The 26,638-nt window shown below is 58.5% G+C and overlaps 2 protein-coding genes across 7 annotated transcripts in view; both read right to left on the reverse strand.

Annotated features, from left to right (window-relative positions):
• Positions 1-115: 115 nt before the first annotated feature.
• SLC4A11 (solute carrier family 4 member 11) lies at positions 116-11,237 on the reverse strand. Of its 2 annotated transcripts, none has more exons than XM_017341737.3 (20): positions 10,763-11,237; positions 9,628-9,675; positions 6,679-6,855; positions 6,502-6,554; positions 6,042-6,273; positions 5,883-5,964; positions 5,497-5,620; positions 3,687-3,890; positions 3,516-3,609; positions 3,291-3,416; positions 3,106-3,219; positions 2,887-3,019; positions 2,648-2,721; positions 1,942-2,200; positions 1,765-1,871; positions 1,517-1,554; positions 1,259-1,432; positions 897-1,092; positions 641-810; positions 116-532 (listed from the first exon to the last, which is right to left on the reverse strand). In XM_017341737.3, the coding sequence occupies exons 1-20, from the start codon at positions 10,803-10,805 to the stop codon at positions 506-508; spliced, it is 2,475 nt and encodes an 824-aa protein (XP_017197226.2). In that variant the 5' UTR covers positions 10,806-11,237; the 3' UTR covers positions 116-505. The 2 variants fall into 2 exon arrangements, with proteins under 2 accessions (XP_017197226.2, XP_008254466.2); XM_008256244.4 differs by having other exon boundaries at positions 1,517-1,685; positions 10,763-11,234.
• Positions 11,238-18,404: 7,167 nt separating this feature from the next.
• Positions 18,405-26,638, reverse strand: part of DNAAF9 (dynein axonemal assembly factor 9) — a 128,664-nt gene continuing 120,430 nt past the window's right edge. For all 5 annotated transcript variants that reach the window (XM_051845225.2, XM_070052018.1, XM_051845223.2 and 2 more), the window contains 6 exons: positions 26,042-26,148; positions 25,601-25,675; positions 24,608-24,813; positions 23,816-23,881; positions 22,840-22,933; positions 18,405-21,634 (listed from right to left, as the gene is read on the reverse strand). In XM_051845225.2, coding sequence (XP_051701185.2) covers positions 21,522-21,634; positions 22,840-22,933; positions 23,816-23,881; positions 24,608-24,813; positions 25,601-25,675; positions 26,042-26,148 — 661 coding nt within the window. In that variant the 3' untranslated portion in view covers positions 18,405-21,521. The remainder of the gene's footprint in view (positions 21,635-22,839; positions 22,934-23,815; positions 23,882-24,607; positions 24,814-25,600; positions 25,676-26,041; positions 26,149-26,638) is intronic.

Here is a 26,638-nt window from a genome sequence, read left to right on the forward strand (position 1 = left end):
ACCACAGCGCTAGAAGTGACTGCTCACAGGTGACACTGTACAAACGTGGCCCCCTTCACTCCACTTGCCCAGAGACTCCCCTCCCAAGTGTGTGTGTGTGGAGGGGGGCAGCGTGTGGAAGCATAGAAACAGAACTTTATTCTCTAGTGTGCGTACAGCAAGTTCCTTACACAATCAAGGAAATGGTTCCTCTTTCAGGCATCTACTCTTTTATCAAAAGAAAATCCATCCTGCTTCGTCTCAGCCTGGGCAGCTCCTGCCCTGAGCCAAGGTCCTGACCCAGAGCTAAGGGCTAACGGGGAGGGGGGTGGACACACCCCGGAGCCACCGTCATGCCAGCTGCCCTAGGTCCGGGAGACAGCTGTGAGAGGGCGCAGCACGGAGCAGCCACGGGACAGCCCTACCTCCCCACACGGCCAGAGCGCAACGGGCAGAGGGGCCGGCCGTGGCTAGGGTCTGCCGTCAGGGCCTGTGCTCGGCGTCCATGGCGTCCAGGTATTTGGCTTCAATGATTCGGGGTAGCAGGATGTAGCTGTAGGGGGACGGGGGGAAGCAAGAAGATGAGCGCTGGGGCAGAGGCGGCAGGCGCCCCGCCCAGCCCAGCCCAGCCCAGCCCTCGAGTGCCTGCTTCCGCCCGTACCGGATGGGAATCATGGCAATCATGATGAGCGGAAAGATCATCTTCATGTAGGGCAGGGAGCTCATGCCGAAGGCACAGAGCAGCAGCAGCTGCAGGACCTGCAGGCCCGTGAAGTAGTGGATCTTCCTCTGGGGCACCCTCCGGATGTAGTGCGTGGGCGGGTAGGAGGTCTGCGGGCAGCAGGTCCGCGTGTGGGCGGCTGTGGCCCAGCTGCCCCGCCGGCCCCACACCCTTCCCTCCCGGGGCAGGCACGCACCTGCTCCTTGAGCAGCAGGGCCACCCGTTCGAAGAGCTGGTGGCCGTCCAGGGAGGTGAGTGCGATGTAGAGGAAGAGGCCGTAGAGCACGGGCTTGGGGATCCACTGCAGTGGGAAGGGCAGCAGCAGCAGCGAGAAGCCCACCAGGACGCTGGCACCCAGCGAGGTCAGCCGCGTCTCCTTCACGTTCACGATCCTGCAGGGCCCCCTCTGGTCACCCAGGCTTTCAAGGCTGTGCCACCTCCGGACCCTTGCCGCTAACGGGACATGCCTCCCTTGGCCTCACACGGCCCGCCGCTCCCTCCACCCCAGGGTCCACAGGGCTCCCGCCACGGGCCTCCAGGGGCCACGCCCACACTCACGTCTCGTAAATGTGCCCGTTCTCCACACGCTCCTCCACCAAGGCCAGTGCCCGCACGTGCAGAGGAGAGTGGGGGTAGGCAGCGTGGAGCCAGGGCAGCCCAAACAGGGACAGCCCGGTGTTGATGATGGCGAGGAGCAGGAGGTCCCAGTGGTAGGCAGTGCCTTTCACCAGCCTGCAGCAGATGGGCACCCATGGGCAGAGCCCGGCTGGCCCTGAGAAGGCTGGGCATGCACCCTGCCCCGCCCCGCCCCAGTACCTGTTCTCTGGTGCGTTCACCAAGGCAGCCACCAGGTTCTGCTCGATGAAGAAGAGGAGCGAGAGCAGGAAGCCAAGGCCCATGGCACTGCAGATGGCCCCCAGGGACAGGGAGTGGATCTGGGCCATCTCAAACAAGTTGTCGCTGGGGTTGTAGCGGAACTTGCTCACTGCGGCAGGGGCAGGCTCCTGCTTAGTCCGCAGCCCCGGGGAGCAACCCCGCGCCACCCCAGTGCCACCCCAGCTCACTCTCTATTTCCTGGAAGCCGTAGGAGCTGATGAGGGAGAAGGTGAGCACCGCGATGGGCAGGGCACAGTCGGACAGGATCTCACGCACGTAGGGGTGCAGGTAGGGGCTGCGGACAGGGGGCAGATGAGCATGGCCTGGGGGCCGCGTGGCCCTGGCCCTCACCCGAGGCCTCTCACCTCTTCTTGAACTGGTACAGGGTGTAGCCCAGCCAGAGCGTGCCCAGCATGATGAGCAGGCTGAGCACTGCCGTGGCCTGGCCGGAGTGCTGGGCGCCAGGGCTGCCCCCCGCAGCCAGCTCCGTGGGGCTGGCCAGGAGGCTGCTGTTGAGGGCAGCGTGGAGGCTGCCGTTGAGTGCGGTGCCAGCGCCCAGCAGGCTCCCCAGCGGCGAAGTCCGTTTTGTGTAGTGGGAGTGCCCGTAGTAGTACTTCCAGAAGACTGTGGATACAGACCTCAAGCCTCAGCCATCTGGGCTCTGGGAAGTGGGGTGGAAGGGCCCTGTGGGGCGGGGTGGTGGCAGAGGGGTCCAGAAGGAAGAAAGGGCTTCTGGGGAGAGGTAGCGGGGGAGAGGGGAGCTCTGGCCTCCTTTGCTAGCCAGGACCCTACCCTGCACCGCCCCTCCCCGCCAGGACCCTACCCTGCACCTCCCGCCCACCCTCCTTTCACCCCTGCCGTGTCCCTGTCCCGTGGGATACCCCATCGCGCCTGGCCCGGTACCTCTGCCCCACCTCTACTCCTGCCTGGGACAGCCCTGTCACCCTCCAGCACACGGGGACGCTACTCTCTGCCAACCACGACCAGACTGCCCCAATCAAGCCACAGCCCTGAGCCCCCCATCTCAGCCTGGCTCCCTCTGCAGCAGGCGGCCGACAGCTCTACACTCACTTTTGACCATGCCCTTGACGGCGTCCAGCACGAACGTGCTGGAAATGAACAGGGCGATGACCTCCTCTGTGGACCTGCGGGAGGTGATGTGCACCATGAGGCGGGGGGCTGCTAGTGGGAACGGGATTGGGGGCTCCCTGGGCCCCAGCCTCCTGGGTGCCAGGGCCTCGGAGGCTGCTTCGAGGCTGCCCTGGATGCCCTGCTGGAGAGTTCCGGCAGCTCAGGGCAGGCTCCGTCACCTCTTAAAGAGACTCATGACCAGGCTGAGGTTGAAGAAGGCGTAGAGCGCCAGGAAGAAGCTGTTCCACAGGCCCGTCCACGCGTAGAAGGAGTTGAAGTCCAGGTTGTAGTCGTCACAGATGACTCGGATCACTGCGGCGGCAGAGCAGGGCAGGCGTCAGGGCCTGGCTAGCGCCAGGCACCTGGAGCACCAGCTCCCGCCTCGAGCCCCACTGCACCCTGGGTGTAGATGGCCAGGGGCGCGGTTGTCAGCAGGATCACCAGCGGCTGCCCCGAGAAGAGCGCGTACAGGAGCCCCCCGATGCTCTGCCCAGCTATGGTCTTCTGCACATCTGTGGAGGGGGAGGTCAGGTGGGCACCGCAGCCCAGGGCCCTGCCCGGCCCACAGGCACCAGCCCCTCACCAATGGCCCCGTTCGTGTTCTCATCGTTGAGGGACCCGAAGGCGATGGTGGGCAGGAGACAGGCGAAGTAGAGGAACAGGGTGGTGGTGATGTATTTGCCCACGGCCTTGTTTTTCCCGATGATGCCTGGGAATGGCAGAGGGGCACAGGGTCAGCTGGGGACGCAGGACAGGTGCACGTGGGGCCCGAGAGGCGGAGCTCTGGAGGGGCCGCGGGGCCACGTACCATCGGTGAAGTCCAGCGGGTACACAGGGAACCTGCGCTCCATGTCCTCCCAGATGCCCTTCCCAAAGGGAACAAAGTCCTTGCACTTGGGGGGCTGGGAGAGAAGACAGAGGCCTGTGAGTGCTGCCCGGGCCACGTCCTCCACCTGCCCACGGCCCCTGGAGCCGGTACCTTCGGGTGTTTGTGGAGCTGCAGGGAGACCATGCTGTGGTCCTTTGTCTTGGGCGTCACCACGGTGAGCAGCTGTCTCTGATGCACCAAGGCCTCCTTGAACTCCTCCTCCGTGCGGGTCCGCAGGAGCTTCTGGCGGAAGGCGATGTCGGAGAACATGGTGGCAAACGTGCGTGCCACCTCCATCGCGGTCTTGGTGCTTTTCTGGGGACGGAGGATGGGAGAGCTGCACTGGCAGCCCCTGCGGAGCAGCGGAAGGCCTGCCTTGCCGAGCACGCCCAGGCATGCCCCAGGGGTGGCGGGCGCTCCCCAGGGAAATGGTAGGTTCCTTCCTGAAGCTCAGGCTTCAGTGTGGCTTGCCACAGTTGCCACCAGCTCAACAGGTCACTGGCACTATCACGGATCTAGGGTTTTTCTTATAAACTCATGAGGACTTCCTAGAAACTCAGTCTCGAGGCCGACGCTGTGGCATAGCAGGTAAAGCCACTGCCTGCAGTGCCGGCATCCCATATGGGCACCTGTTCAAATCCTGGCTGTTCCACTTTGTAACTCTGCCATTCAAATACATACATACATACATTAAAAATAAAAACAAACAAACAAAAAAAACCTGAGTCTCGCACTAAGCAACAGCTCCCGGCTAATGAAAACGCAGTGCCGAAAAATGCTCACCAAGCGTCATGGCTTTTTGGCTTTCAGAGGGCCCTCTCCCTCCTTCTCACCATGGTCAACTGTGCCCACATGAACTACAAACTCCACCACAGCAACCTGCTCACTCCCCAGCCCAGGTCCCCAGGGAGCCGGGTCCCGCCTGTGTCACTGGGCTCCGGCATGCACAGGACACGTGAGAACAGGCTCAAGCTCCCCCGGTCGGGGACTGGAGGCCTGCCCCAGGCCCCGTGCAGAACCCCAGCCCCTAGGCTCTTGGTCCTGCTGTGCTGCCAGCTGCCCCTCTGCCCTCCTCTCTCGCCGGCTCTGGCTCAGGCGAGGCGGCAGTTCACAGCACATCTCTGAGATCCCGGGGAGGGACGTCCCCCCAGAACCCCTTTATCTAGAGACAGCTGGAGGAGGGGGCCTGAACCAGAGGCAGGGGCAGAATCGTCAAGAAGCTAATGGCAGCTTAAGCGTTAAGGCCTCCCTGTGGCATGGGAGGGGTCTCACGATTTCCTGTTCAGGATTTTAGAACCCTGTTCCTTACAAGACTCTGCGAATCGTATCAGCTTCAGCCCCACAAAAGCAGGGGTCCCTGCCGGGTCTAGAAGGCTCAGCCAATACTAACAGCAGGCAGTCAGATGCAGGGGCACGGTGGGTAGCAAGCTGGGGTCATGATCATTACTGAAGCTTTTATCTCCCTTCAGGAAGGAAACACGGGCCAACATGGTGGCGCAGCAGGCGAAGCTGCTGCTTGTGACGCTGGCACCTCGGTGTGCGCTAGTTTGGGTCTCAGCTGCTCTGCTTCCGATCCAGCTCCCTGCTGCTGTGCCTGGGAGAGCAGTGCAAGATGGCCCACGTGCTTGGGCCCCTGCTCCCAGTGGAAGACTTGGATGAAGCTCCTGTTCCTGGCCCAGCCCTAGCCGTTGCAGCCATTCGGGGAGTGAACCAGCAGAGGGAAGATCTGTCTGTCTCCTCCTCTCTAACTCTGCCTTTCAAATAAATATATATTTTTTAAAGACGGGAAATACAAGTTTCTGGACAACCCGTGGGGTCACAGGACTGGGGGACGGGGGTGCCCCTAGCGAAGACGGGCAGAGATGAACCCCGTGGGACACATGCTCCCCGAGAGGGCGGGGCTGCCCCCGCCTCTGCTCACCATCTTGGGTGGGGCCAGCACCAGGATGACAAAGCGGACCTCACAGGAGTTCTCGCCCCAGTTCTGCGGGCGGACCAGACGGCTGATGCACACATGCCGCTTCTGCAGGGCCTTCATGGTGCAGCTGGCAGGGCAGGGGAGCGCACGGCGCACAGACGTCACCCCTGGGCGCCGGGGCTCCCCCCACCCGGAACCCCCAACCTTGACCCCTGGTGACCTCTATGAGGGAGGGAAAAATAAAAAAGCCAGATGAGATGGAAGACTTGGGCCCTGTCCTCCCAGGTGGCATGCCACCAGCACTGAGGCACTCTCGGGTAGGCCAGCCTCTGTGGTGGGGACAAGGGGCTCCAATGTGACAGGGTGGGGATGAGGGCCTGGTGACTCACATGACGCAGAGCCATGACTGCTGGTACTGCACCCCCGTGACCGTGGCAGTGACGCCCTGGATGGTGTCCGACAGCAGGTGGACTGAGGACGGAGTGGAGGGGCGAGGTGAGCCGAGCCCCTCCCGGGTCTCCCCTGCCCAGGCAGGAGACAGGCCCTACCCTTGCTCTCCATGGGGGTCCCGGCGTCGGTAAAGAGCTTGGCCATGAGCAGGTCCAGGTTGCAGTCAGGCTCGGTGTTGTCGGGGTCCTGGGCGAAGCGGCTCAGCATGGTGCGCAGCACGTCATCCAGCGAGGTGGCCGTCTCGTTCAGGACGATGCTGGCCTGCGCCAGGAAGCCGTCGAGGTCGCGGTGTGCGCGGATCTCCTCCTCGAAGTTCTTTAACTTCAGGTACTGTGGGGACCGCGGGCACTGCTGTGTCTGCCTGGGCCCTGCTCCACGGGGGCCTCCCCCGTCCACCAAGGGCCCACAACCATTCCAGCAGGGAAGGCCTGGCCTGGCTGGCCCCGGTTGTGGGGGACATGGGAGAGGCAAAACAGCAGCAGCGAGAGGAATCCCAGGGAAGCGGCCCTTTGCACCCCGCACTGGGGCCCCCACCCACCCTGCCGGATGGACCCTCACCTTGCGGGAGGTGTGCAGGAGCACGCAGCCGCCAGACGTCACTTCGCTGTCGGCTGGAGGAAAGCAGGGAAGGGGGGAGAGAGGGCTGAGGGTGCCACCCCAAATCCAGGTCCCGCCTGGTGGGTGAGGGGCCAGCCCTGCCGCTGCCCCCAGCCCAGCCCGCTGCCGCCCCCGTACCCGACTTGGACGGCTGCACCTGGAGGTTGACATTGACAAAGAAGCGGATGCTCTCGCCAGACACGATGGAGGAGTTGACTGTGTCGAACGCCTCATCCCCCAGGCTCTCCTCGTGGGCCTCGGCCTCGGCCTCGGCCGGGTCATCCGCGTCACACTTGATGTAGCCTAGAGACCCAGCTGCCACCAAGACCCCCACTGTAAGAAGAGACTCCAAGCCCAAGGAGCAGGAACCCCCGGCTGGCCCCTCGGCCCACCGTGTGCACTGGGAGCGCCTCCTGAGGCCAGGAGCTGGCAGCCCGGGGCCCCCGGACTCTCAGCGGCCTCCTCCAGCCTGGGGACCAGGGCCCGCACTGTCTGTGTGCACCAGACACAGGGCACGGTAATCCAGGTCAGACCGCCTGGCCCCTGCCTTCACACAACAGATCAAGGGAAGGCAGAGCCACTGCAGTACCTGATGACCCCCACCCCACCCCTGCAGCCTTGACGGCACGGGGTCCGAGAGCCCCTCCTCCCAGGGAGCGCAGGTGAGGCGAGAGGCCCGGCCCAGCCGTCACACAGGGCATATAAGGGCCTCATCTCAGCCCTGCCTCCACAGCGCCCACAGTGGATGAGGGATGTGTCACGGCGCCCTTGGGATGTGGGACCCCACAGCAGAGTGCCCACTGCTCCTTTCCCTTGGTCTCCTCTCTCTGTGGCTGCCCCACAGCCCAGGCCCCTTCCTACAGGAAGACTTCCTGGTAACATGCAAATGATCCTCTCTCCTCTGAGCCCTGCTGTAGCTTGTGCGGTCTATGCACAGTCATGGGCCTGGCCTGAGCCCCCTGCTACCCCTGCCTGACACTTGCTCCCCAGGCCAAGCGGCCAGCACCGTGCATACGCGAGCACTTGTCCTCCAGGCCGGGGCCACCTGCCCAAAGGGCCGTCTTCCCGGTGACTGGGACTCCTCCTCTAGGAAGCCCTCCTGGACACCTGCCTCTCTCCCAGCCCAGCAGGTCACTCTTTAGGACAGAGGAGGGTCAGCAGCAAGTCTACACTGGCCAGGCAGTGACTCATCCTGACTCACGTCCACTCTCGCCATCCAGTTTCCTCTGCACATCCCTGTCCCTGTCTCCCTGATGTCTGGAGCTCAGCCTGTGCCCCTTCTGGGCAGGAGGGGCTGAGTCTCCCACATCAAGGCCCCTCAGGGGGTGGTGGTGCACACGTGCACTTGCGCGCGCACACACACACACACATACACCCCAGCTCTGGGCCTCAACAGCACCCAGAGCCTGAAGAACTGTTAGGTCAAAAGCTGCCCAGCCTGGGACGGGTGTCGTGGCACAGTGGGCTCAGCTGCCACTTGGGACGCTCATATACCGTATCGGAGGGCCACTTAGTGTCCCGACTCCTTAGCTTCCAATCTAGCTCCTTGCTAATGTGCCTGGGAGGCAGCAGGTGCTGGCTCAAGTACTTGAGCCTCTGCCGCCCACATGGGAGACCTGGATGGAGTCCCTGGCTCCTGGCTTGGGTCTGGCCCAGCCCTGGCCGTTGTGAGTAAACCAGCAGATGACGCGCACTCTCTCTGTTACTCCTTCATATAAATAAATCTTTTTTTTCCCAAAGATTTTATTTATTTACTTGAGAGAGTTATAAAGAGAGGAAGAGACAGAGAGAAAGGCCTTCTGTCCACTGGTTCTCTCTCCAAATGGCCACAATGGCTGGAGCTGGGCTGATCCAAAGTCAGGAGCCAGGAGCTGCTTCTGGGTCTCCCATGAGTGTGCAGGGGTCCAAGCACTTGGGTCATCTTCTACTGCTTTTCCAGGTCACAGCAGAGAGCTGGACAGGAAGAGGAGCAGCCGGGATTAGAACCGGTGCCCATATGGGATGCTCTACCTCTCAAATAAATAAATAAATCTTTTTTTTTTTAAAGACCTCTCATGCTTTCTCTCCCTCTCTTTCTCTGCAGCCTGCCTTTCAAATAAGCAAATAAATATTTTTTAAAAAAGTTCTGCCTGTTTTTGTATGGAGCGCATGATAAATGCCTTCCTCTCCATTCAAGGTCCACCTGCCTCCCCCAGCCCCCGCCACTTCTCTGGGCCCTGCTTGCCTCAGCCTCAGCTCCTGGATCCTCTAGTTAAGGACCTGTCCAGACGACACCACCAGGTCCCGCAGGGCTCCTACAGTGCAATGTCCCCACTGCCATCTTACAGCCCAGCCGCACCCCTAAGCTGCCAGCCGGCCCCTGCTTTACAGAGCCCCCGAGCCTGAGGGCCCCAGGGAAAAGCACACTGCCACTTCGACTAAGCACCATCCCGCAAAAACAACCCTCTGATGGTCAGACCAGCTCGCTGACTGGGCACGGCCCCGGGTCTCAGGGAAGAAGACAGCTAGTATAAGCAGGGACCACCAGCGCACGGAGCAGCTGTAGTTGTTTAAAGGGACAGCAATCCCTGCTCTGCTTCCAATTCCAGTTTCTTGCCATGTGCACCCCGGGAGGCAGCAACTGATGGCTCAGGCAGTTGGGTCCCTGCTACCCACATGGGAGAGCCTGAAGGCTGCTGCAGACATTTGGGCAGTGAGCCAGCAAATGGAAGATCTCTCTCTCCCTTTCCAGTAAATAAATCTTTAAAATAATAATAATAATAAAAATCAAGGGACTGCAGCCCCTCCCTCCAGGGTGTGTCCAATGACCAGGACACTCTAACAGTGCACCATGGGAGAGCACAGTAGGTGGCTCCTGGGGTCCAGGAGAGCAGGGAGCCTGCCCTCCAGGGACCACCCACCAGTGCCCAGCCTCACCAGCTGTCCTCACTACACCACAACCTCTTGGGAGGGGGGCTCCAAAGACATTCCCCATCAGCAGTGGGCCAGACGGGTGGCCCAGGCCATGGGTACACAGGTGGGTGGGCTGGGGGCCCTAGGGCTGGCTGGCCAAGGAGCTGACCATGCACACATCTGACAAGCACTCACCTGAATCTTCAACGTGTCCATTCTGTGACATGGCGGGAGAGGAGTTATCTGCAACGGAAGCCAAAGACATGTCACCAGCCAGGTGGACCAGCCCTGGCCAGTCTCCTGCGCCCACCCCACCCCACCCCTGCTGACTTCTTACCTTACCCAGAGACCCAACTCCCGCCACCCGGGGAGAAAGGGGCAGGGAACAGCACTAGGGAGGGAGCCCCCTGGCCCTAATGGAATGAATTAACTTCCTTGGGCCACGTGCTGGGGGCTGCGCAGGTGGCAAGGGTGAGGAGGGGAGACGTTTGCCCCAGCGCCTGGGCCGGGGCCCAGCTCTGCGCTCGGTGCTCCCCTCTGAGGCCAGGCTCGGGGGCCATAAGCATCCACAGCACGTGCAGTTCTCCCTGAGCCTCAGTCCCTGGCGGGCCACGGGGGAGGCGGAGGTGTGTGAGGAACACACGGGGGCGTGCTGCCCGCGCAGAGCCCCGGATGGTCCCGGCTGTTTGTGCGAGGAAGGAAGGGCGGGGCGGGGCGCCGGCACAAGTGCAGAGGTAGACGGCTCCAGACGGGAGACTCTGGGGGTCTGGGGGCCGGGTGCGGGCCGCACCCCGGCGAGAGGCCGGCAGGAAGGTGTCGTCTGGGCGCGCAGGGACAGCGGACCTGGAGGATGGGGCGCACAGCGGGCCCCGCGTGCAGCTCAGGGGCCGTACAAACCCCAGCTCCAGGCCGGGAGCCCGGGGGCCCGGGAGTGGGCGGGCTCCCCAACAGCTCCGGGCGGGAAGGTGCCCGCCGACGGACAGAAGACGAGCCCTTCCGAGGCGGCAGCGGCTCGGTTCCAAAGTGCCCGGAGCTCCCGGGTCCTGGAGCCCCCGCGGCTCCACCCCGCTCACTTCAGAGCCCCCGCCCCTCTCCCTCCACATGTCCCCAGAGAGGCTGAGGACCTGAAGACGGCGCGCGCAGAGCCCTCAGCGCGATGCGCAGCGCCCCCGCGCCCTCGCCTTCGCCCTCAGGCAGGAGCCCCCGGCCCCGGGTCGCGCAGCCCACGGCATCCACGTCCCCCCCGACGGCCGCGCGTTCCCGCCCAGCCAGGTTCGGCCGCGCACACCCGGCGGCCCTCCCTCCGCGCCCGCAGGAACCGGGCACCCACCGCACGGCTGCAGATGGAAGACGCGCCGGGCGGCCGCGGCCATGGCCTGGGCCGCCTGGCGCTCTCGGACGGCCGCACGCAGGCACACGCGTCCCGGCTCTGGAGCTTCGAGACCCCGGAGCCCAGCGTTGCGGGCGGGAGCCGGCGACACACCCCCGACCGCGTCTGGGTCCTAATGCCGCTCCGACGCCGCGCCTCGAGCGCGAGGCCGGGCAGCCGAGGGCGGGGTCCCGTGCGCCCGCCCCGCGCCCTCACCCGTGGGAGGGCTGCCCGACGCCAGGCCAGGCCGCGTAGACTCGACTCCTTTGGGCCCTAGCGTCGCGAGGTTAGGGGTTGGGCGGGGCTGGGCAGTTTCTGGAAAGAAGTTCGAGGTGGCCCGGAACCGCGGGGCCCTGCCACTGCGGAGGGGCGCGGGAGGGCATCCCGGGCATCCGCTTTAAGGACGCCACGGGCCTCCGCCCCCTCCCCGCGGCCGGGGGCCTCGGCAGGGCCACACCCGCCGGCTGCCCCGCCTCCTTCATTCATCCCGTGGGCTCGGGCCGAGAGCTCTCCTCCTCCTCCAGGAAGCGCGCCCCGACTCACTGGACGAGCCGGCGCGCATTCCCTGGGTCCCGCCCTGGCCCGCGGAGCCGGCCCCCCTCCTGGCTCTGAGGCTTTGGGTTCGCTCGCCCGGCGCCTCGCAGCTTCTCTTTGCTTCCCAAAATGGCCCCGCCACCCGGTTTCCCGCCCGAGACCGGGGTCCCCTGCGAGTGGAGCCAGGGGGGCGCGCGCCGCCATGGGGTCTGGCAAGTGCAGCCGGTGCGACGAGCCGCCGGGCCTCGGAATCACCGGGGAACACACACCTTGGCAAACCGCGACGTCTCCCTCCCCGCCCGCGGGGTCCTCCGGGGACATGGTCCTCCGCCACAGAGAAGGCCGAGGGCGAGCCACCCACCGGCAGGGCAGCCCCCAAGAGCTCCTGGCGCCTCGAAAGCACCTCCTGCACCGACGGCAGGAGGGAGGCTGACCCAGTTTTCCCTCCCCGCAGCACGAGGAGCGAGCCGTTGGGTGCTGTCTGGAGAACTGGGGTTGGGGACAGCCCTGAGCACGCGCTCAGTGCTCCGAGAGACCTTGCGGGAGGGACCCCCTTCCTGGGGGCGAGCAGGCCCTGTGAGGGGAGACACCGGGCCACCTCCGCGCTCTCCCGTACCTGAAGCCCTGGGTATGGTGGCTGGAGGCGGGGACGGAGCTCCACTGACCAGGGAGCAAGACAGAGGGAGGCGCAGGGGCTGCCCCACTGGGCCTCTCCCAGCGCAGGCTGCCTTGGCTTCTGCACCTGCCTCCTAGCGGCTCCTGAGCTCCTGGTCCTCAACCAGCTGTGCCAAGAAACCGCCCTGGACTGGAGGGGCAGCCTCCCATTCCCTTTAGCACCTGGGGTCTCACGGGTGAGGAATGAGGAGCCACGGAAGCCTTCTCTGGACCCTCCACCCGCTTTCTTCTGCAGTGCCGGCCCTTGCCCTGCAGTTCTGTTCCTCCCCGAGGCCCGTGCCCCTGCTGCCTCCAGACTCTGACCGGCGCGGACACAGGAGGTTTCATGCTTCCGTCTTTCTGCCCACCTCCAGCCTTCCAGGGCAGACGCTCCAGCCTGGGGGCTCCCGCCTGCGCCCAGCTGTGTCCTGCCCAGCACAGGGATGCTTTCCCTCATTCCCACGGCGGGGGTGGGGTGGGGTCCTCTGGCCCTGCTGGGTTGTGGACACAAAACACAAAGCCATGCCTGCTGGGTCCCATGAGGCACTTTGTGGTTTCCTAAAGCACTGTGGGGGCTGGCGTTATGGCGCCCTGGGTTAAGCTGCCCCCTGGGATTCCATATTCCATGTGAACACCGGTTCAAGTTCCGGCTGCTCTACTTCCGATCCACCTCCCTGCTGACGCACCTGGGAAAGCCAAGTCCTTTGGTCCCTGTACCCACGTGGGAGACCTGGATGGAGCACCTAGCTCCTGGCTTCAGCCTGGCCCAGCCCCAACCATTGCAGGCATTTGGGGAGTGAACTTGTGGATGGAAGATCTCTGTCTCTTCCTCTCACTGTAATGCTCCCTTTCAAATACATACATAAGTCTTAAAAAAAGGGGGGGGGCAGCACTGTGGCATAGTGGGCTAAGCTTCTGCCTGTGATGCCAGCATCCCATATGGATGCTAGTTCCTGTCCCAGCTGCTCCACTTATCCAGCTCTCTGCTATGACCTGGGAAAGCTGTGGAAGATGACCCTAGTGCTTGGGCCGCTGCACCTGCATGGGAGACCCAGAAGCAGCTCTTGGCTCCTGGCTTCAGATCAGCTCAGCTCTGGCCATTGTGGCCATTGGAGGAGTGAACCAACGGATGGAAGACCTTTCTCTGTTTCACTCTTTGTAACTCTGCCTCTCAAATAAATTTTTTTTTTTTTTTAAAAGCACTTTGAACTCAGTTGCCCCTTATGCCACTTATCTTGTCTGCAGACTTGAGAATCTGGGGTAAGGGAACTATATAGAAACTCATTAAAAACCAAAGCACTCAGGGCAGGCATTCAGTGCAGTGGTTAAGATACAGCTTGGGACACCGCATACCATATTGGAGTGCTTGGGTTCAAGGCCCTGCCCTGCTTCCACTCCAGCTGGCTGCTAATGCTTACAGGAGGCAGCAGGTGACGGCGCAAATATTTGGGTCCCTGCCACCCACATGGGAGACCTGGATGGAGTTCCCGGCTTTGGCCTGGCCCGGCCACAATTGTTGTGGTCATCAGGGGCATGAACCAGTGGATGGAATCTTGCTCTCTCACTCTCTGCCTTTCAAATACATAGAAACGTTAAAGCAACCTAAGCTCCTTGTTGCTTTCCCTCCATCCCAGAGCCTCACAGCCCTGACTCAGAGCACAGCCTGCTTGCTTCTTCCTGCTCCTGTGCCACCTGGGCCTGTCGCCCCGGCCAGACCTTGAACGCCCTGAGAGAGGGGCTGGGCTTGTCCCTCACTAGTGCTGCGCCAAGCACACTGGGTGCTCAGTAACCCCGCGGCACGCAGTCCCCAGAGGCGGGGAGCCCGCCGGATGGCCTCCTCTCCAGCCACCCTCCACCCCCACACAGAGTCCTGCTGATGCTTCCGCCCCCTTTCTCACCTCATGCTCCGCGGACATTAATCAGTCCTTTCATTTCTGCCTCTGCCCTGTCCCATCTTGGCCGCCCTCCACTTCCTTGGACCCTTGGCAAGCAGGGCTTCCCACACCTTGCAGCCGGCAGCTCGCCGTTGAGTCATTTGGGGTTTACAAGCCTCTTGGGGCCTCTGTAGGCTGCCCTGGCCTGCGTTCCCAGCCCCTCACGGCTGCAGCTGCGTCACCCCCTTGTCGTTCCTGGGGAGGAGGCGGGGTACAATTCCCAAGCCATCCCTCCGTCTGGGGACTTGTCATGTCGGGGTTATTTGTGACAGCCTCATGCCTGCGGGACTGGGTTCATGGGTTCAGGATCCCACTGAATCAACTCCCAGATTCTCCCTTGTGTTCTAAGTGGATCCCAATAAACCGCCAATCTGTCTCCAATTCCTTTTTTTTTTTTTTAAATGCCTTTTATTTTTACTTGTTTGAAAGGCAGAGAGAGGAAGAGGCGAGGGAGAGAGAGAGGGAGAGGGAGAGAGAGAGAGAGACTTCTATCTGCTGTTTCACTCTCCAAATGCCCACACAGCTGGGACTGAGCCGAGCTGAAGTCAAGAGCAGGGACCCAGGAATCTGAGCCATCAGCTGCTGCCTCTGAGGGTGCACACTGGCAGGAAGCTGGAATCAGAGCAGAGCCCGTCCAGGAACACAGGCACTGGGATATGGAAAGCAAGCATCTAAGCAGCCCCCAATGCCCACCCCCATCTCCAATTCTTGGTTTAAGCCATGTTGCCCCCAAATGTCTTAGCCCCCCTTCCAATTTTTCTATTTATGGGGGTGCAGAATGAGACTGGGCATGCTAGTAGCATCTGCCTGCCGGCCTCCTCTCTCTCCTGGGGGCGTCTGCAGGCCCATAGAGGGGTGGGAGGGTGACCTTTTAATCCCAACTTACGCAGCAGTCAGCCTTCTCTCAGTTGCCCTCTATCCCCACTGACAGATCTGGGCCCCGGTATGGGCAGCCAGGAGGGTAAGGATCCCCTGCTCCCCTCAGGGTGACTGTCCTGTGCCCCTTCGCCCCAGCCCATGCTTACCCTGGGCAGGGGTCTTAGAGCTCACGGATCCTGTCTGCCCAGCAGACTGCTGGGCAGGCTCTGGGTTCCAGCTTCTCAGGCAAGAAACACCGGGCACAGGGATGTGAGCAACAGGTCTGGAAAAGATGCCACAATGCTGGCCCCAAACCTGCCCACCGTCACCTCCCCAGGCCCCACTCCAAATCCCATCACTTGCTACCCTGGTGACCTAAGCTTCCCAAGGCGGCCTGTCTCCTCCCGGCCAGCCTTTCACTCCTTGTATCCTTGGGTCTGCCCCACCCATGGGAGCCTCTCCAGGCCACGCCCTTCTGCTGGGGTACAGAGAGCAGGGGCAGGGCCCAGGGCCTGGGCAAGATCTCCAGGCTCTTTGAGCGCCTGATCATGTTCATCTATAAAACAAAGAAGTTGAAGTAGAGAATTTTTAACCAGAAAATTCCACAAATTTTTAGTCTTGAATTGAAATAGTCTCCCTTATCAAACCATCTTTCCTTTTCCTGTTGTCTTTATTTCTTATTATTTGTGCATTCATCCAGGCATGAAATTTCAGAGATGTAAAGCTTCCTAAAAATGTGACACCAGGGGAGGAAAAAAAAAACTAAACGTCTTTATCGACGCAGGAACAGGATAAAATGACATATTCACGTTTTTATCTGGTTAGTACTTTTAAACATTTCATTTGCTCCTTTGACATAAAATCTATTGTCCGTAATGCAACTTCTTTCACCCGAACTGTCAGTGCAGGGCCTGGGGCGGCAGGAGTAAACTGTGCACAAGTGCATTTATTTTTCTTCAAATTTTGAGAGGATGAAACACAAAAAAAGCTTTTGGAATTGTTTCAAAACATTGGGTTTTTTTCCACTTTGGCTTTTTCCACTTTGACTTCAAGGTCATCCCCCTGGTTCTCGTCTAATTAGTCATGCTGTCTTGTCAGTTGTTCCTCAAAGTGGCACTCCACCTGGTGGCCTCTCATGGCCACCAGGGAGCAGCAGCAGCCCCTCCCCCACGTTCAGTCCACTTGATCTTTATTTAAGACCAAAAGGATCTTCAAACTCCCAGGGAACACTGGTGTCTCTGGGTGCACTACCCAGAAAATGATCATCTTTTCTCAATCTTCACAGGGAGAGGGATTATCTTAGTGACCAGAATGCTACTGTTTTGAGATTTAATTACATATTTGAAAGTCAGAAACGGAGAGACAGAGATTGTCCATCACCTGGTACGTTCCCCAGTTAGCCACAATGGCGGGGCTGGGTCAGGCTGAAGCCAGGAGCTTCACCTGGATCTCAGACCACGTGGGTGCAGGGGCCAAGCACTTGGGCCATCTTCCATTGTTTTTCCCAGGTATTAGCAGGAAGCTGGAAGGGAGGTGGAGCAGCTGGGACTTGAACCGGCACCCATATGGTGCTGGTGTTGCGAGCGGCAGCTTATCTGCCCCACCACAACACTGGCCTCAGTGGCTACAGTGTTTTGAACCTAATCTTTTACTTCTCTTGGTTAAAAAATCACCATGGGGTAGGCATTGTTGTACAGTTGGTTAAGCCGCTGCCTGTGACACATGCATCCCATGTAAGTACCTGTTTTGAGACCCCGCTGCTCCACTTATGATCCAGTTCCCTGCTAACATGTCTGGAAAAGCAGCTGGAAGATGGCCCAAGTGCTTGGGCCCCTGTACCCATGTAGGAGTCCCAGAGTTCTAGACTCTTCACTTTGGTCTGGCCCAGCCCTGGCCATTACAGCCATTTGGGGAGTGAACCAGTGAATGGAACATCTCTCTTCCCCTAACTCTGCCTTTCAAATAAGTAAGTCCGAAAAGAAATGACCACCACACCACCACCACCACAATGGAAAGGCTGTTTCCTATGACAAGACAAGCAGCAAGCAGCAGGATTGTGGAAATCAAGTAGGTGTCTCATCTAACAGAGAGGCCTGCAGGGGGCCATGCACCGCTGCTGGAGGGGAGCAAGCACTTAGCAGGGGGCAGCTTCCAGGGGCCTGGGGGGGGGGTGTGTGGAAATACACAAGGACCCACGGCCAGGCCAGTTGGAGTACCCTGTTCTTCCTAACCACTGTGACTGGGTCAGAGAAGGGAATGCAAGCCTGGACTGTGGGGATGCCGCTCGAGGAGGCTGGGTCTTGCTTTTGGGGTGCTGGGGTCACAGTGACGTAGAGGAAGCTTAACACTGGGGAAGAGTGAGGGCCCTGATGATGTCTGGAGTCCCGTGCCCAGCTGGACATGAAGCTGATGCCCCTGTGGACTCTTCTTACAGGAACCAAGCTGCTCGCTTTCCACTGTGGGATGCAGGTGGGGCAGTGGCCATGCTTTGAGCGACCATCGCCTCTATCTCCCACAGAAGTCAGTGCACCAGGATTTCCCTGTGCTCCGTGGAGGGCCCTGGGATTTTCAGCAGCTCTGCTGGAGATCTGCTCTAAACCACATTTTCCATGTCTTGTCCTCCAGGGTGCCCTGATTCTGGGGCTCCTGCTCTGTCCAGAGGTGCTCAGGTCTCCTCCCTTCCTGTGGCTGAGATGCACCCCTCTCCTGTGCCAGGTGTCCTGCCCTCTGGGGACCTTGACCTCAAAGTTCCTCAGCCAGGAAGCCCCCATTGTCGTCTCTCCTCCCTCCCCGTGTCCTGGGGGTTTGGAGGAGGCACAGCACAGAAGCTCCATCAAGCCTCAAACGCAGGAGCACAGGCTGGGAGGCAAGAGGCTGGAGGAAAGGCACAGTGAGGGACACAGTGGCACCGCCTCCCCAAGTCTATCAGCCCCTCCCAGGCCGTGTTGTGTTTGGTACGTCCAAGAGCAAGTGATCTCATCGAACTTCCAAACCCAGTACCTCCGTCCCAACCGTCAGGAAGGCGGCCTATGGGGGCTGAACCCTCCCTGGCAGGGCACTTCCTCTTGTCCCCAGGCCCCTGCCATGTGGGTGTCACAGGAAGCAAGGTGGTTACAGCCCGGCGGCGCCTGCAGCAAGTGCCGCTCCCAGCCAGGCTACCGGTCTTCCTCTCAGCTTTGCCGATGGTATGTGAGCCGCCGTGGAGCCCACAAAGGGCAGCGCGGCCAGGGGGAGGGCCACGGAAGCCGAGTCTGCACCGGGCACAGGGGGCTTCCGCCTTAGAATTTGCTGTGCTACGGCTCGCAGACTGAACACGGCGGAGGACAGCGGCTGTGTCACCCATACCAGCAGAGGGCCGCCTGGCGGAGTTGAATCGGGCTGGGGGTGCCCACTGGCACTCACGTTTTTGCCTGGGGCCCCGGGTCCCGTGCTCACAGCTGGCTTCCTGGGGCCCTCCTGGAAAGTGGCCATCGCAGGCGAGGTGGTTCCTTCCAGGCATTTCGTTCTCCGGGCCCCTGCTGTGTCTGTGTGCAGGGGCGGCTCCTCCCGCAAGGGCCCCGGTGGAGAGGCGCCCGCCCGAGGCCTGCTCTGCCTCTGCGGCACGGATGCAGCCAGAGCCTTGCTTAGTCAGTGATAGTTTATTGGTCCTTAGTGTTACATCTCGATTACCAAGGTAAATTCACATACACAACTGCAGGTAAAAACATGTCAAATAATATAAAAATAAATTGAAGACTACTTTTATATATTTACTGAATTAAGTAGTGTAATAAATACTATAATAAGCAAAAAGCTTCATTCACACAATTCAGTTTCACTGAAGTTACAGTAGTGTTTGTAAATATGAGTTTTAAAATTTAAGTTACAAATATTAAAGCACTGAAAAACTAGTATAAAAGTGAATTTTGGCACGTAAGTGAGCTCTTATGTCATTAGTATTTGACAACCTGGGACAATGTAGAAGTCACATCTCACCTACTTTTTGAGGTACAGCGATCCAACTAGTCAGCAACATGGCTGAATACTTAATAGTTTACAATCTTTGAGTTGAACTTTTCCCTTTTGAAAAAAAAGCCCAAAGAGCAACCCCGAGCTTATTACTGTGCAAAAATTCTCCAACATCCTAATAGAATTTAGGATAGTATTTTTTCTTGCAACCTTTAGGGCCAAGATCCAGGTCCCAGGTCAGATGCCCCCTCGGGCTCAGCAGGGCCTTGGCTGCAGCCCCTTCCTAGGGTGATCCTGTTTTTCTACAATTTCTGTCTCTCCTTCCAATCAAAAACAGAAATATCCCACATCAAAATAAAGATAACCCATAACTTCAGCGACTTCAACATTATCTCACACACTCTGGTGATAAGAACTGAAGCTGCTAACAGGAAAGCCGGCCAAAGCATGCACGCCCAGGGGGACTGCTGCTGTCCCTAGGAACCCACCGCCTCGCTGCCGGTTCTGGCCTCCACTCCTCAGGTGAAAAGCTACAACACAGTGTCACGGCCTTCCTCCGGGGATGGGGACGGCCAAAGGTCCTGCTCCCCCACAGGGAGGAGTCAAGTGGATACTGTCAGTGAAGGTTCCGGAAGGGGCAGTGCAGGGGCAGGCATCCCCCTCCCCCCGCCAGTCCCCAAAGAGCTCACAGGCGCTGCTGCTGCTCTGCCTTCTCACAGGGGCACAGCAAGCACCCCAGGAACGCCCTTTCTCCAACGTGCCCCTCCCATCCCCGAGAAGGCTAAGAAGCCGTGTTTTTTTTTTTTTTTTTGCCTTTTTGGCTTTGATACTTCTTAATGTTTCGACGTTTCAATCACAGTTTCATACGCAAGTTGAGGTAATCTCATCACAGTTTCCCTCAGAGAGGAACAGGGAGAGCAGGCAGGTTGGTGAGAGAGCATTTCCCTGGACGCGGGTCGGAGAGCAGACCGACACGCAGCGCAGCGAAGCCCACGCGGCGGGAAGGCCTGCTCTCACGGGCAGCTCCGACCCCTCTTTAAAAACTCTTGTGTAGCAGCCAGACTGCCAGGCCAGGGCAGCCAGGAACGGCTTGAGCTCCTAGATTGAGAGCTTTCATTTAAAACTTCCCTACCCGCTTGGAGGAAATGGCCTGCGGTTCCCACCCCCACCCTCCCCGCCCCCAACTTCACTTCTCCCTTTTCTAAGGCTGCTCAAGTCTGAGTTTTTAAAAAGAGCTCACAGAGCTGAAGGAAGCTACAGTAACTCACTGCTTATGAATCAATTGCACTTAAGATCTACGCTACTGACTCTGAGGCAGAGGCAGCCGCTTTGTGGAGCCGGGCCCCTGGCCAGCCAGAAACCAGGGACTCCCAAAGAGGCCTCGGAGCGGAGTCTGGAGCGTGTGGGCTTTTCAAGGAAGCCTTCCGAGGTGCAAGGCTTCTTCATCTACCGTACTTCGAGTTTTGCTCATTTGGCTTCAAATACAAATTGCTTTTTTTTGATACAAGTATGTTTTACTGACAAGCCCTTGGCACTGCACTGCTACTGGCGTGCAGGCCACATGTGCTCCAGCCTGGCTCTCCTCTGTGCCAGGGGCCTTTCTCAGAACCCCTTCTACATTACTGGACAATTTGCTGGTTTCACCTATGTGCTTCTTCCTAAGGCATGCAAAATAATACGTGAAACTCAGAAACGCTGGCAATGCAGGCGGCTGAGGCGCTGAAGTCCTAGCAGACATCACCTAAACACCAGGGCCTGGGACCCCATCCTGCACACACTGATCATGAAGGCTACACACGGGCCACACTTGAGTTCCCCTCTGCTCCAGGGGTGAGCTAGGAACAAAGTCACTGGAAGGAATTCCGACTTCAGAGTCAAAATTCTCTGAAATCCTGGTCCTCAGGAGCCAAATAAGACCAGGGCCAGCAACAACGCTTTGGGGAGGGGGGCACGAGTCTCCTGAAGTTTGTGGCTGAAAAGCAGGCCTTGTTTGGTGAGGCTGGAGCTGGAGACTGACACCCACAAGTGACCAGGCCCCTCCACAGTGAGGCGATGCGTGCCGGCGGGGCCTGGGCCATAGGGTTGTTCTTGTGCCTGATTAGGAAAACACGAGTGATAACAGAAGACAGCTCCAGAACCACCACGGGGGACTGCTTGTGTCAACTGGAGAGCCACACACGTCTGAGCAGCCATGTGCTTCCCCTCAGTTCAGGCTGCCAGGGAAATCCCTCCTGCATCTCAGAACAGGCTGCCAGCCTCAGCCCCAGCTGCTGGCTCTGTGGGCAGGGCTTGTGCTGCCCCGCTCAGCACCAGGCCGAGGCGGCCAGCTCCTTGAATGGAAGGGGTCTCAGCAGGGAAGGCAGGTACCCCACTAGTGACGAGGGATTTCCCATGGCAGCATTTGGAGACTGGGGCCAGGGGTGGCCTGGGCCCCCCACAGCCAGGGTTCCTTCTAACTCCCAGCAGCTCCTCAGTACGGGCCAAATGCTCTCCTGCCCTCACACAGTGCCTCCACAGCCACAAGGAGGCACTGTTAGAGAGAGCCGGGGTCCCGGACTGCCAGCCGCATACACAGGCAGTCCCTAGCTGCTCTTCCTTGAGGACCCCCGCCCCCTCCCCCCCGGGGGCAGGTGATGCTCTTCAGCGCTGTAGAGAGAGGACAGAAAACACACACTCAAGCCAGCACGCACAGGCCGAGAGAACAAAGACAGCCCTTCCAGGCAGGGCCTCCAGGAGAGCCGGGTCAGGTTTCCCTGGTGGACTTGCTGCAGGACTATGGGCCCAGCCTCCCTCTAGAGCTTCTGCTCAAAGAGGTCGTGATACTCCTGCTGCTCCAGCTCGCGGTTATACTTCTCGATTTCCCGGTTGGCTTCTTCCACATAGTCATTCATGAACTGGTCCATGACTGGTAACTCATTAAGGAAGGAAGCCCTGAGCCTGGAGGAGGAGGCAGAAGAGGCCTGCTGGGTCCCAAGGGACCTGTGGGTGGGTGAGTAGTGGGACATCCAGGCACCTGATAGGCTCTTTTATCTCTTGGCAACATTAGAGCTGCAAAGAATGCAAAGGGTGTTGGTGTTGAACCGTAATGAAGTCACAGAACTGAGCCCTGCAGCTGTCCTTAGCACACAGCAGAGCGCCAAGTCTTACACTGTCCTATCCATCTTTTCACAGATTAACTTTGTCTCCAACTTGTAAATCGTAACCTCAGTGACCACAGAAATCAGGGTGCTACCATAGCTGCATTCAAACTATGACCCACAGAATCACAATAAAGGGAGAGTAGATTTTAACAACTCTCAAAGGTCAAAATGGGGACAGGTGGCTGGCACCGCAGCTCACTAGGCTAATCCTCCACCTAGCGGCGCCGGCACACAGGGTTCTAGCCCCGATCGGGGCACCGGATTCTTTCCCGGTTGCCCCTCTTCCAGGCCAGCTCTCTGCTGTGGCCCGGGAAGGCAGTGGAGGATGGCCCAAGTGCTTGGGCCCTGCACCCCATGGGAGACCAGGAGAAGCACCTGGCTCCTGCCTTCGGATCAGCGCGGTGCGCTGGCCACAGCGCACCAGCCATGGCAGCCATTGGAGGGTGAACCAACGGCAAAAGGAAGACCTTTCTCTCTGTCTCTCTCACTATCCACTCTGCCTGTCAAAAAAAAAAAAAAAAAAAAAAAAAAATGGGGACGGGCATTTGGCTCAATTTGCCCACAACCAATACTGTGCCTGTTTCAAACCCTGACGTTTTGTTTCAGATCCAGCTTCCTGCTAATGTGCACCCTGGGAGGCGGCAGGTGATGGCTCATGTACTTGGGTCCCTGCCACCCATGTGGGAGACTGGGATAGAGTTCCAGGCTTCTGGCTTCAGCCGGGCCTGCCCTGGCTGTTGTGGACATTTGGGGAGTGAACCAGTGGCTCTAAGTTCTCTCTCTGCATTTTAAATAAAATGAAAAAAATTTTTTTAAAAATTTAAGAAAAGGTCAAAATAAAAAGTTCATCCCTATGGTTTGATTCTGTGTTTCCAGCCGTAGCCCACTCCAGGGCTCAGCAGCCTACTTCACACATAGGATTCCACACCCCTACACATTCCACAGAGGGACCAAGCTCTTCCAAGGATACGTGGGTGAAAGTCAGTCTTGTCACCAAAGAAGTTAACAAACTGGGTGCCATTATAGAAGTAGCCCGCAGGCAGGGGGTCCAGATGGCGTTTCACCTGCAGGGAGAGAGTCCTGTGAGAATTACCCAGCCACTTCCTATCATTCACGGAGTCATTAAAAACAAATAAACAAGCCTATTTACCTGAGCGAAAGAGCCTACTCTACCATGTAAGATGAGCCAGGGAATTAACACCTCCCAGCAACCCTCAAGACATTCGCCCTGGGCGTCCCAGGGCCCTGGGCAAGGAGTTCCACGTGGAATTAAGCTTGCGCTGCTCTCAACACACCTTTATTGGCTCTGTTCCCTTCGCTCCCCTCCTTCCTATTCAGTGTCTCCTAGAATCACTTCCAAAATAAACCACGCGTCCTCACACCCTTGTCTGAGGTCTGCTTCTAGAGGAACATGCACCCTCTCCTCCCCAGGGCACCCACGCTTGTCTCAGATGGATAGGAGTGCTCTCTTGCTCCACCTGTTCATTACTGGGACTCATGACACAGCCCAGCCTGGGGCCAGGACTCTGTTCCTTTTAGCCTTCTGCCCTCGAGCTCCTCAGGAAAAGGCCCCAGAGGGCTTGGGAAGGCTCATCAAGGGCCTCTCATGCTGGCTTCAGGATTCCACAACCTTCCCCTTAGCAGTTCTGGATCTAGTTTTTCCCTGGGCCCTGGTTGGTTACCTTGGACAGAGGTCTTCTGTGTTTCTTGGACAGGGTGACCATACAGGGCCTCCTATCACCTGCTCCTCCCTCTGATGCTGGCTCTCCTCAAGTTTATGCGCAGGCCACACCTGAGGATGCCTGCCCTCTCCTCACTGACGCTCTGGGCTGGGACTCTTTATCTGCCCTACAGGCAGCTCCCTAGGCCAGGGAATCCAGAAGACACAGCTCTCTGCACAAGCCTGGAAGGGCAGTCTAGGCCACAGGCCAGGGCTGCAGACTCACGTGGATGTTCTTGATCTCCTGCTGGGTCAGCATTCCTCTGGTCTTCAGGGCTTTCCTCTGAGGCTTCTGTGTAGAGATGCAGGGAGGGGTCAGGTTGCAGCAGAGCTAACAGTACACGGTGGGCCAGGGCTCATGGCGCTCGATCAGTTACCCAGCTAAGACCCTGGTGGAAGGGAAGGTACACGGGCTGTCCTGGTCTGGACATGGTATCCTGCCAATGTGTCTCTTGAGAAAACGACTTTCTTGCTCTAGAGCCTAGTGAGTCAGCAGGAGGCAAGCGGCAGAGGAGGGCCGAGGGCTTTTGCAAACAGGCATGGTCTTTGCAGATTCTCATGCCCAGGCCCTGCCAATGGCAGACATAGACAAAGGACAGCCTGAGGTCCCACGGTCCAGTACCATCTGGCAGCTTCTCCAGGTGAAGCAGCCCATATCTCAGTAGAACCAAAGGTTCCCAACTGAGCATCTATAAAAGATCCAGCCCTAGCCAACGTTATTCCCAGAGTTCTAGGATAAGCTAAGCCGCTGTGCTTAGAGGTTGTGCCAAGAGGCTTAGCTCCCATAGTACACAGAGAATCTGGGCCCACAGGGGAGATAACAGGCCCTGTTACCCTGGTGTTTGCCCTGAATACCTTCCCCCCACTCTCAAAGTTCCCTCAAAGTGCTGCTGGTGGAGTCCATGAGGGGTAACCCAATGGGGAAGCATCAGGAGGCAGAAGATAGGGCTTCTCAGAGCCAGTGGGAGCCCCAAGGTGTGGTCGTATCTGGCAGGTTTGCCTGGGCATCAAAAACCACCTGCTTAGCTGATTGCCGCAACCAGTCCTTGATGCTGTCTTCCTTCAGGGAGCAGCCGATGAACACAAGGTAGCACTCCTGCTGCCCACTGCTGTCTTGAGGTGTGTTTCTGGGGTCAGGTGGTGGCGTGGGTCCCTCTAAAACCGGCACGATGCTCAAGGAATTGGCCAGGGTGTTGTGGCAGACCTCCATGACCCTCTCAGAGTCTGTAAGGAGACCACACTCATAGAGACCCTGTCTTAGAAGGGTAAAGTTACCGTGACTGTAACAACGCAGATGACTGGGAGGATTCATGGGAAAACTCAGGGAAGCAGCAGAGCTGACACCTGCTGGCCGGGCTGGGGTTTCCCGCTGTGACAGCTGAAGGTGCCCTGACAGCATGCTCACCTCATCTGACCTCCAGGCGCCAGCCACAGTAACCCCTTTTGGGTTCCTGGAATGCGCCGCTTTTGCCTCGGGACCACTGCAAAGGCTGCTCCTTTCCCTGAAATAGTCTTGCCTTCCTCCATGCTAAGCTGATGAACTCTTACCTGATTTGAGGCCATCCCAGACTCCCAGCCCTGACAGACTGTTAGGGGGCGAGAGCTCCAGAGGTCTCAGGCCTACTGGACAGCAGGGAGAAGGCAAGTAGAAAGCCTTAAGACTCTAGTCAGAAATGGATCTGGAGCTGGGCATGGGGTAGCTCCTGGTGACAGGTCTAGGAAAAGGCGACAGATGGCCAAGATGGGTGGGGTGTGAGTCTGGAACACAGACATCAAGGAGCAGGCCATCCGGCGGAAGAGGACAGATTCTCCCTATGCAGCATGAGGACATGGTGAGAGTAGTCAGGGCGACAGGTGTGTCCAAGAGCCTGACGGTGTGAGGCCCAGAGGGGAGGGTGTCTCAGTCTGGGAGGCACTGGTGGTCTGCAGGACACCAGCAGGGGCTACGAACTCACATTATGAGAGGTGAGCCCTCCATGATTTATGACTTCCAAACCCAACCCCCAGTTACCTGAAAACTTCACTTTGCCCAGGATGTGGTAGATGTTTCCAGAGAAGGGACTTGGCTTGATGGAGGACTGAATTGCTGGTGGAGGAAGAAGACAGGGCTGTCACCTATCTGGGGGCAAGGCCAAGTTCAAGGCAGCACAGCTGGGAGGTTTAGGGACGGGGCAGAGACCTTAATTCACTTTCTGGGGTTCACAGCTAATACCCGTCTCCCCTGACATGCTCCCCAGTGGTTCTGCCATGGTTGCCAGGGGTGGGAAAATTCTTACAATGGAATGGAGATCAAATCATGCGGTCACCCATCGGGAGAATCCTGAGTCCTTAAATCCCTCTGCCTGCTTTTGGTCCAAATGGTGAGGAGACTGCACACAGAATACTGAAGTGGGGCTGGGGGCGGGACACCTCTGTGCTCTTTGGCCAGGGTCTGGGACCCACCCTAGCTCACCTTTACACTTGGCTATAAAGCGAGTCTTCTCCAGGGGACGGCCAAACCATACACAGATCTGAACCATCAGTGGAAAGACTGATCCGGCATCAAATTTACCTTCATACCTTAAAAGTTTTAAAATATTATGAGTATAAATGAATGAGGTTTGGGTATTATTATATATTACTTTGGGATGAACTACGTATCATTTATTATATCTTAATTCCTCCTTCACAACTTGTATGTCACTTTACATATAAAACACTTAGGATCCCCTCCCATTCCCTCAGGGCTCCAACCACACCCCACCATCACACTGCGGGCAGCTGACCAGACTGGACATCTGCATGCAGACACCCTCTACAGAGGGAACCGGAGGGCTGGGACACCTCTGTTCTATTTTCTCAGCTTCCAGTGCAGCACACATCCTGCCTGCCACAGACTCCTTCAGAACATGGTCATATTCAAGAGCATTCCAGAAAAGTAACTTTCTATCATGGAAAATTTCACACATATGTCAAGGCAGATAGATGAACCTATTACCTGGCGTCCACAGTTATGGGACGATCATTCTCTTTCTCTCTCTCTCTCTCTCTCTTTTTTTTTTTTGACAGG

Source organism: Oryctolagus cuniculus, chromosome 11 (assembly GCF_964237555.1).
Source record: "Oryctolagus cuniculus chromosome 11, mOryCun1.1, whole genome shotgun sequence".
Taxonomy (NCBI): domain Eukaryota; kingdom Metazoa; phylum Chordata; class Mammalia; order Lagomorpha; family Leporidae; genus Oryctolagus; species Oryctolagus cuniculus.

Coding starts and splice junctions, on each gene's coding strand:
- SLC4A11 (XM_008256244.4), bottom strand. CDS start 10,805: ATGGCCGCGGCCGCCCGGCGCGTCTTCCATCTGCAGCCGTGCG. Junction 5,621..5,882: donor CAGTCATGGCTCTGCGTCAT/GTGAGTCACCAG, acceptor CTGCCCTGCCAG/CTGCACCATGAAGGCCCTGC. Junction 1,093..1,258: donor AACGGGCACATTTACGAGAC/GTGAGTGTGGGC, acceptor GGGGCCCTGCAG/GATCGTGAACGTGAAGGAGA.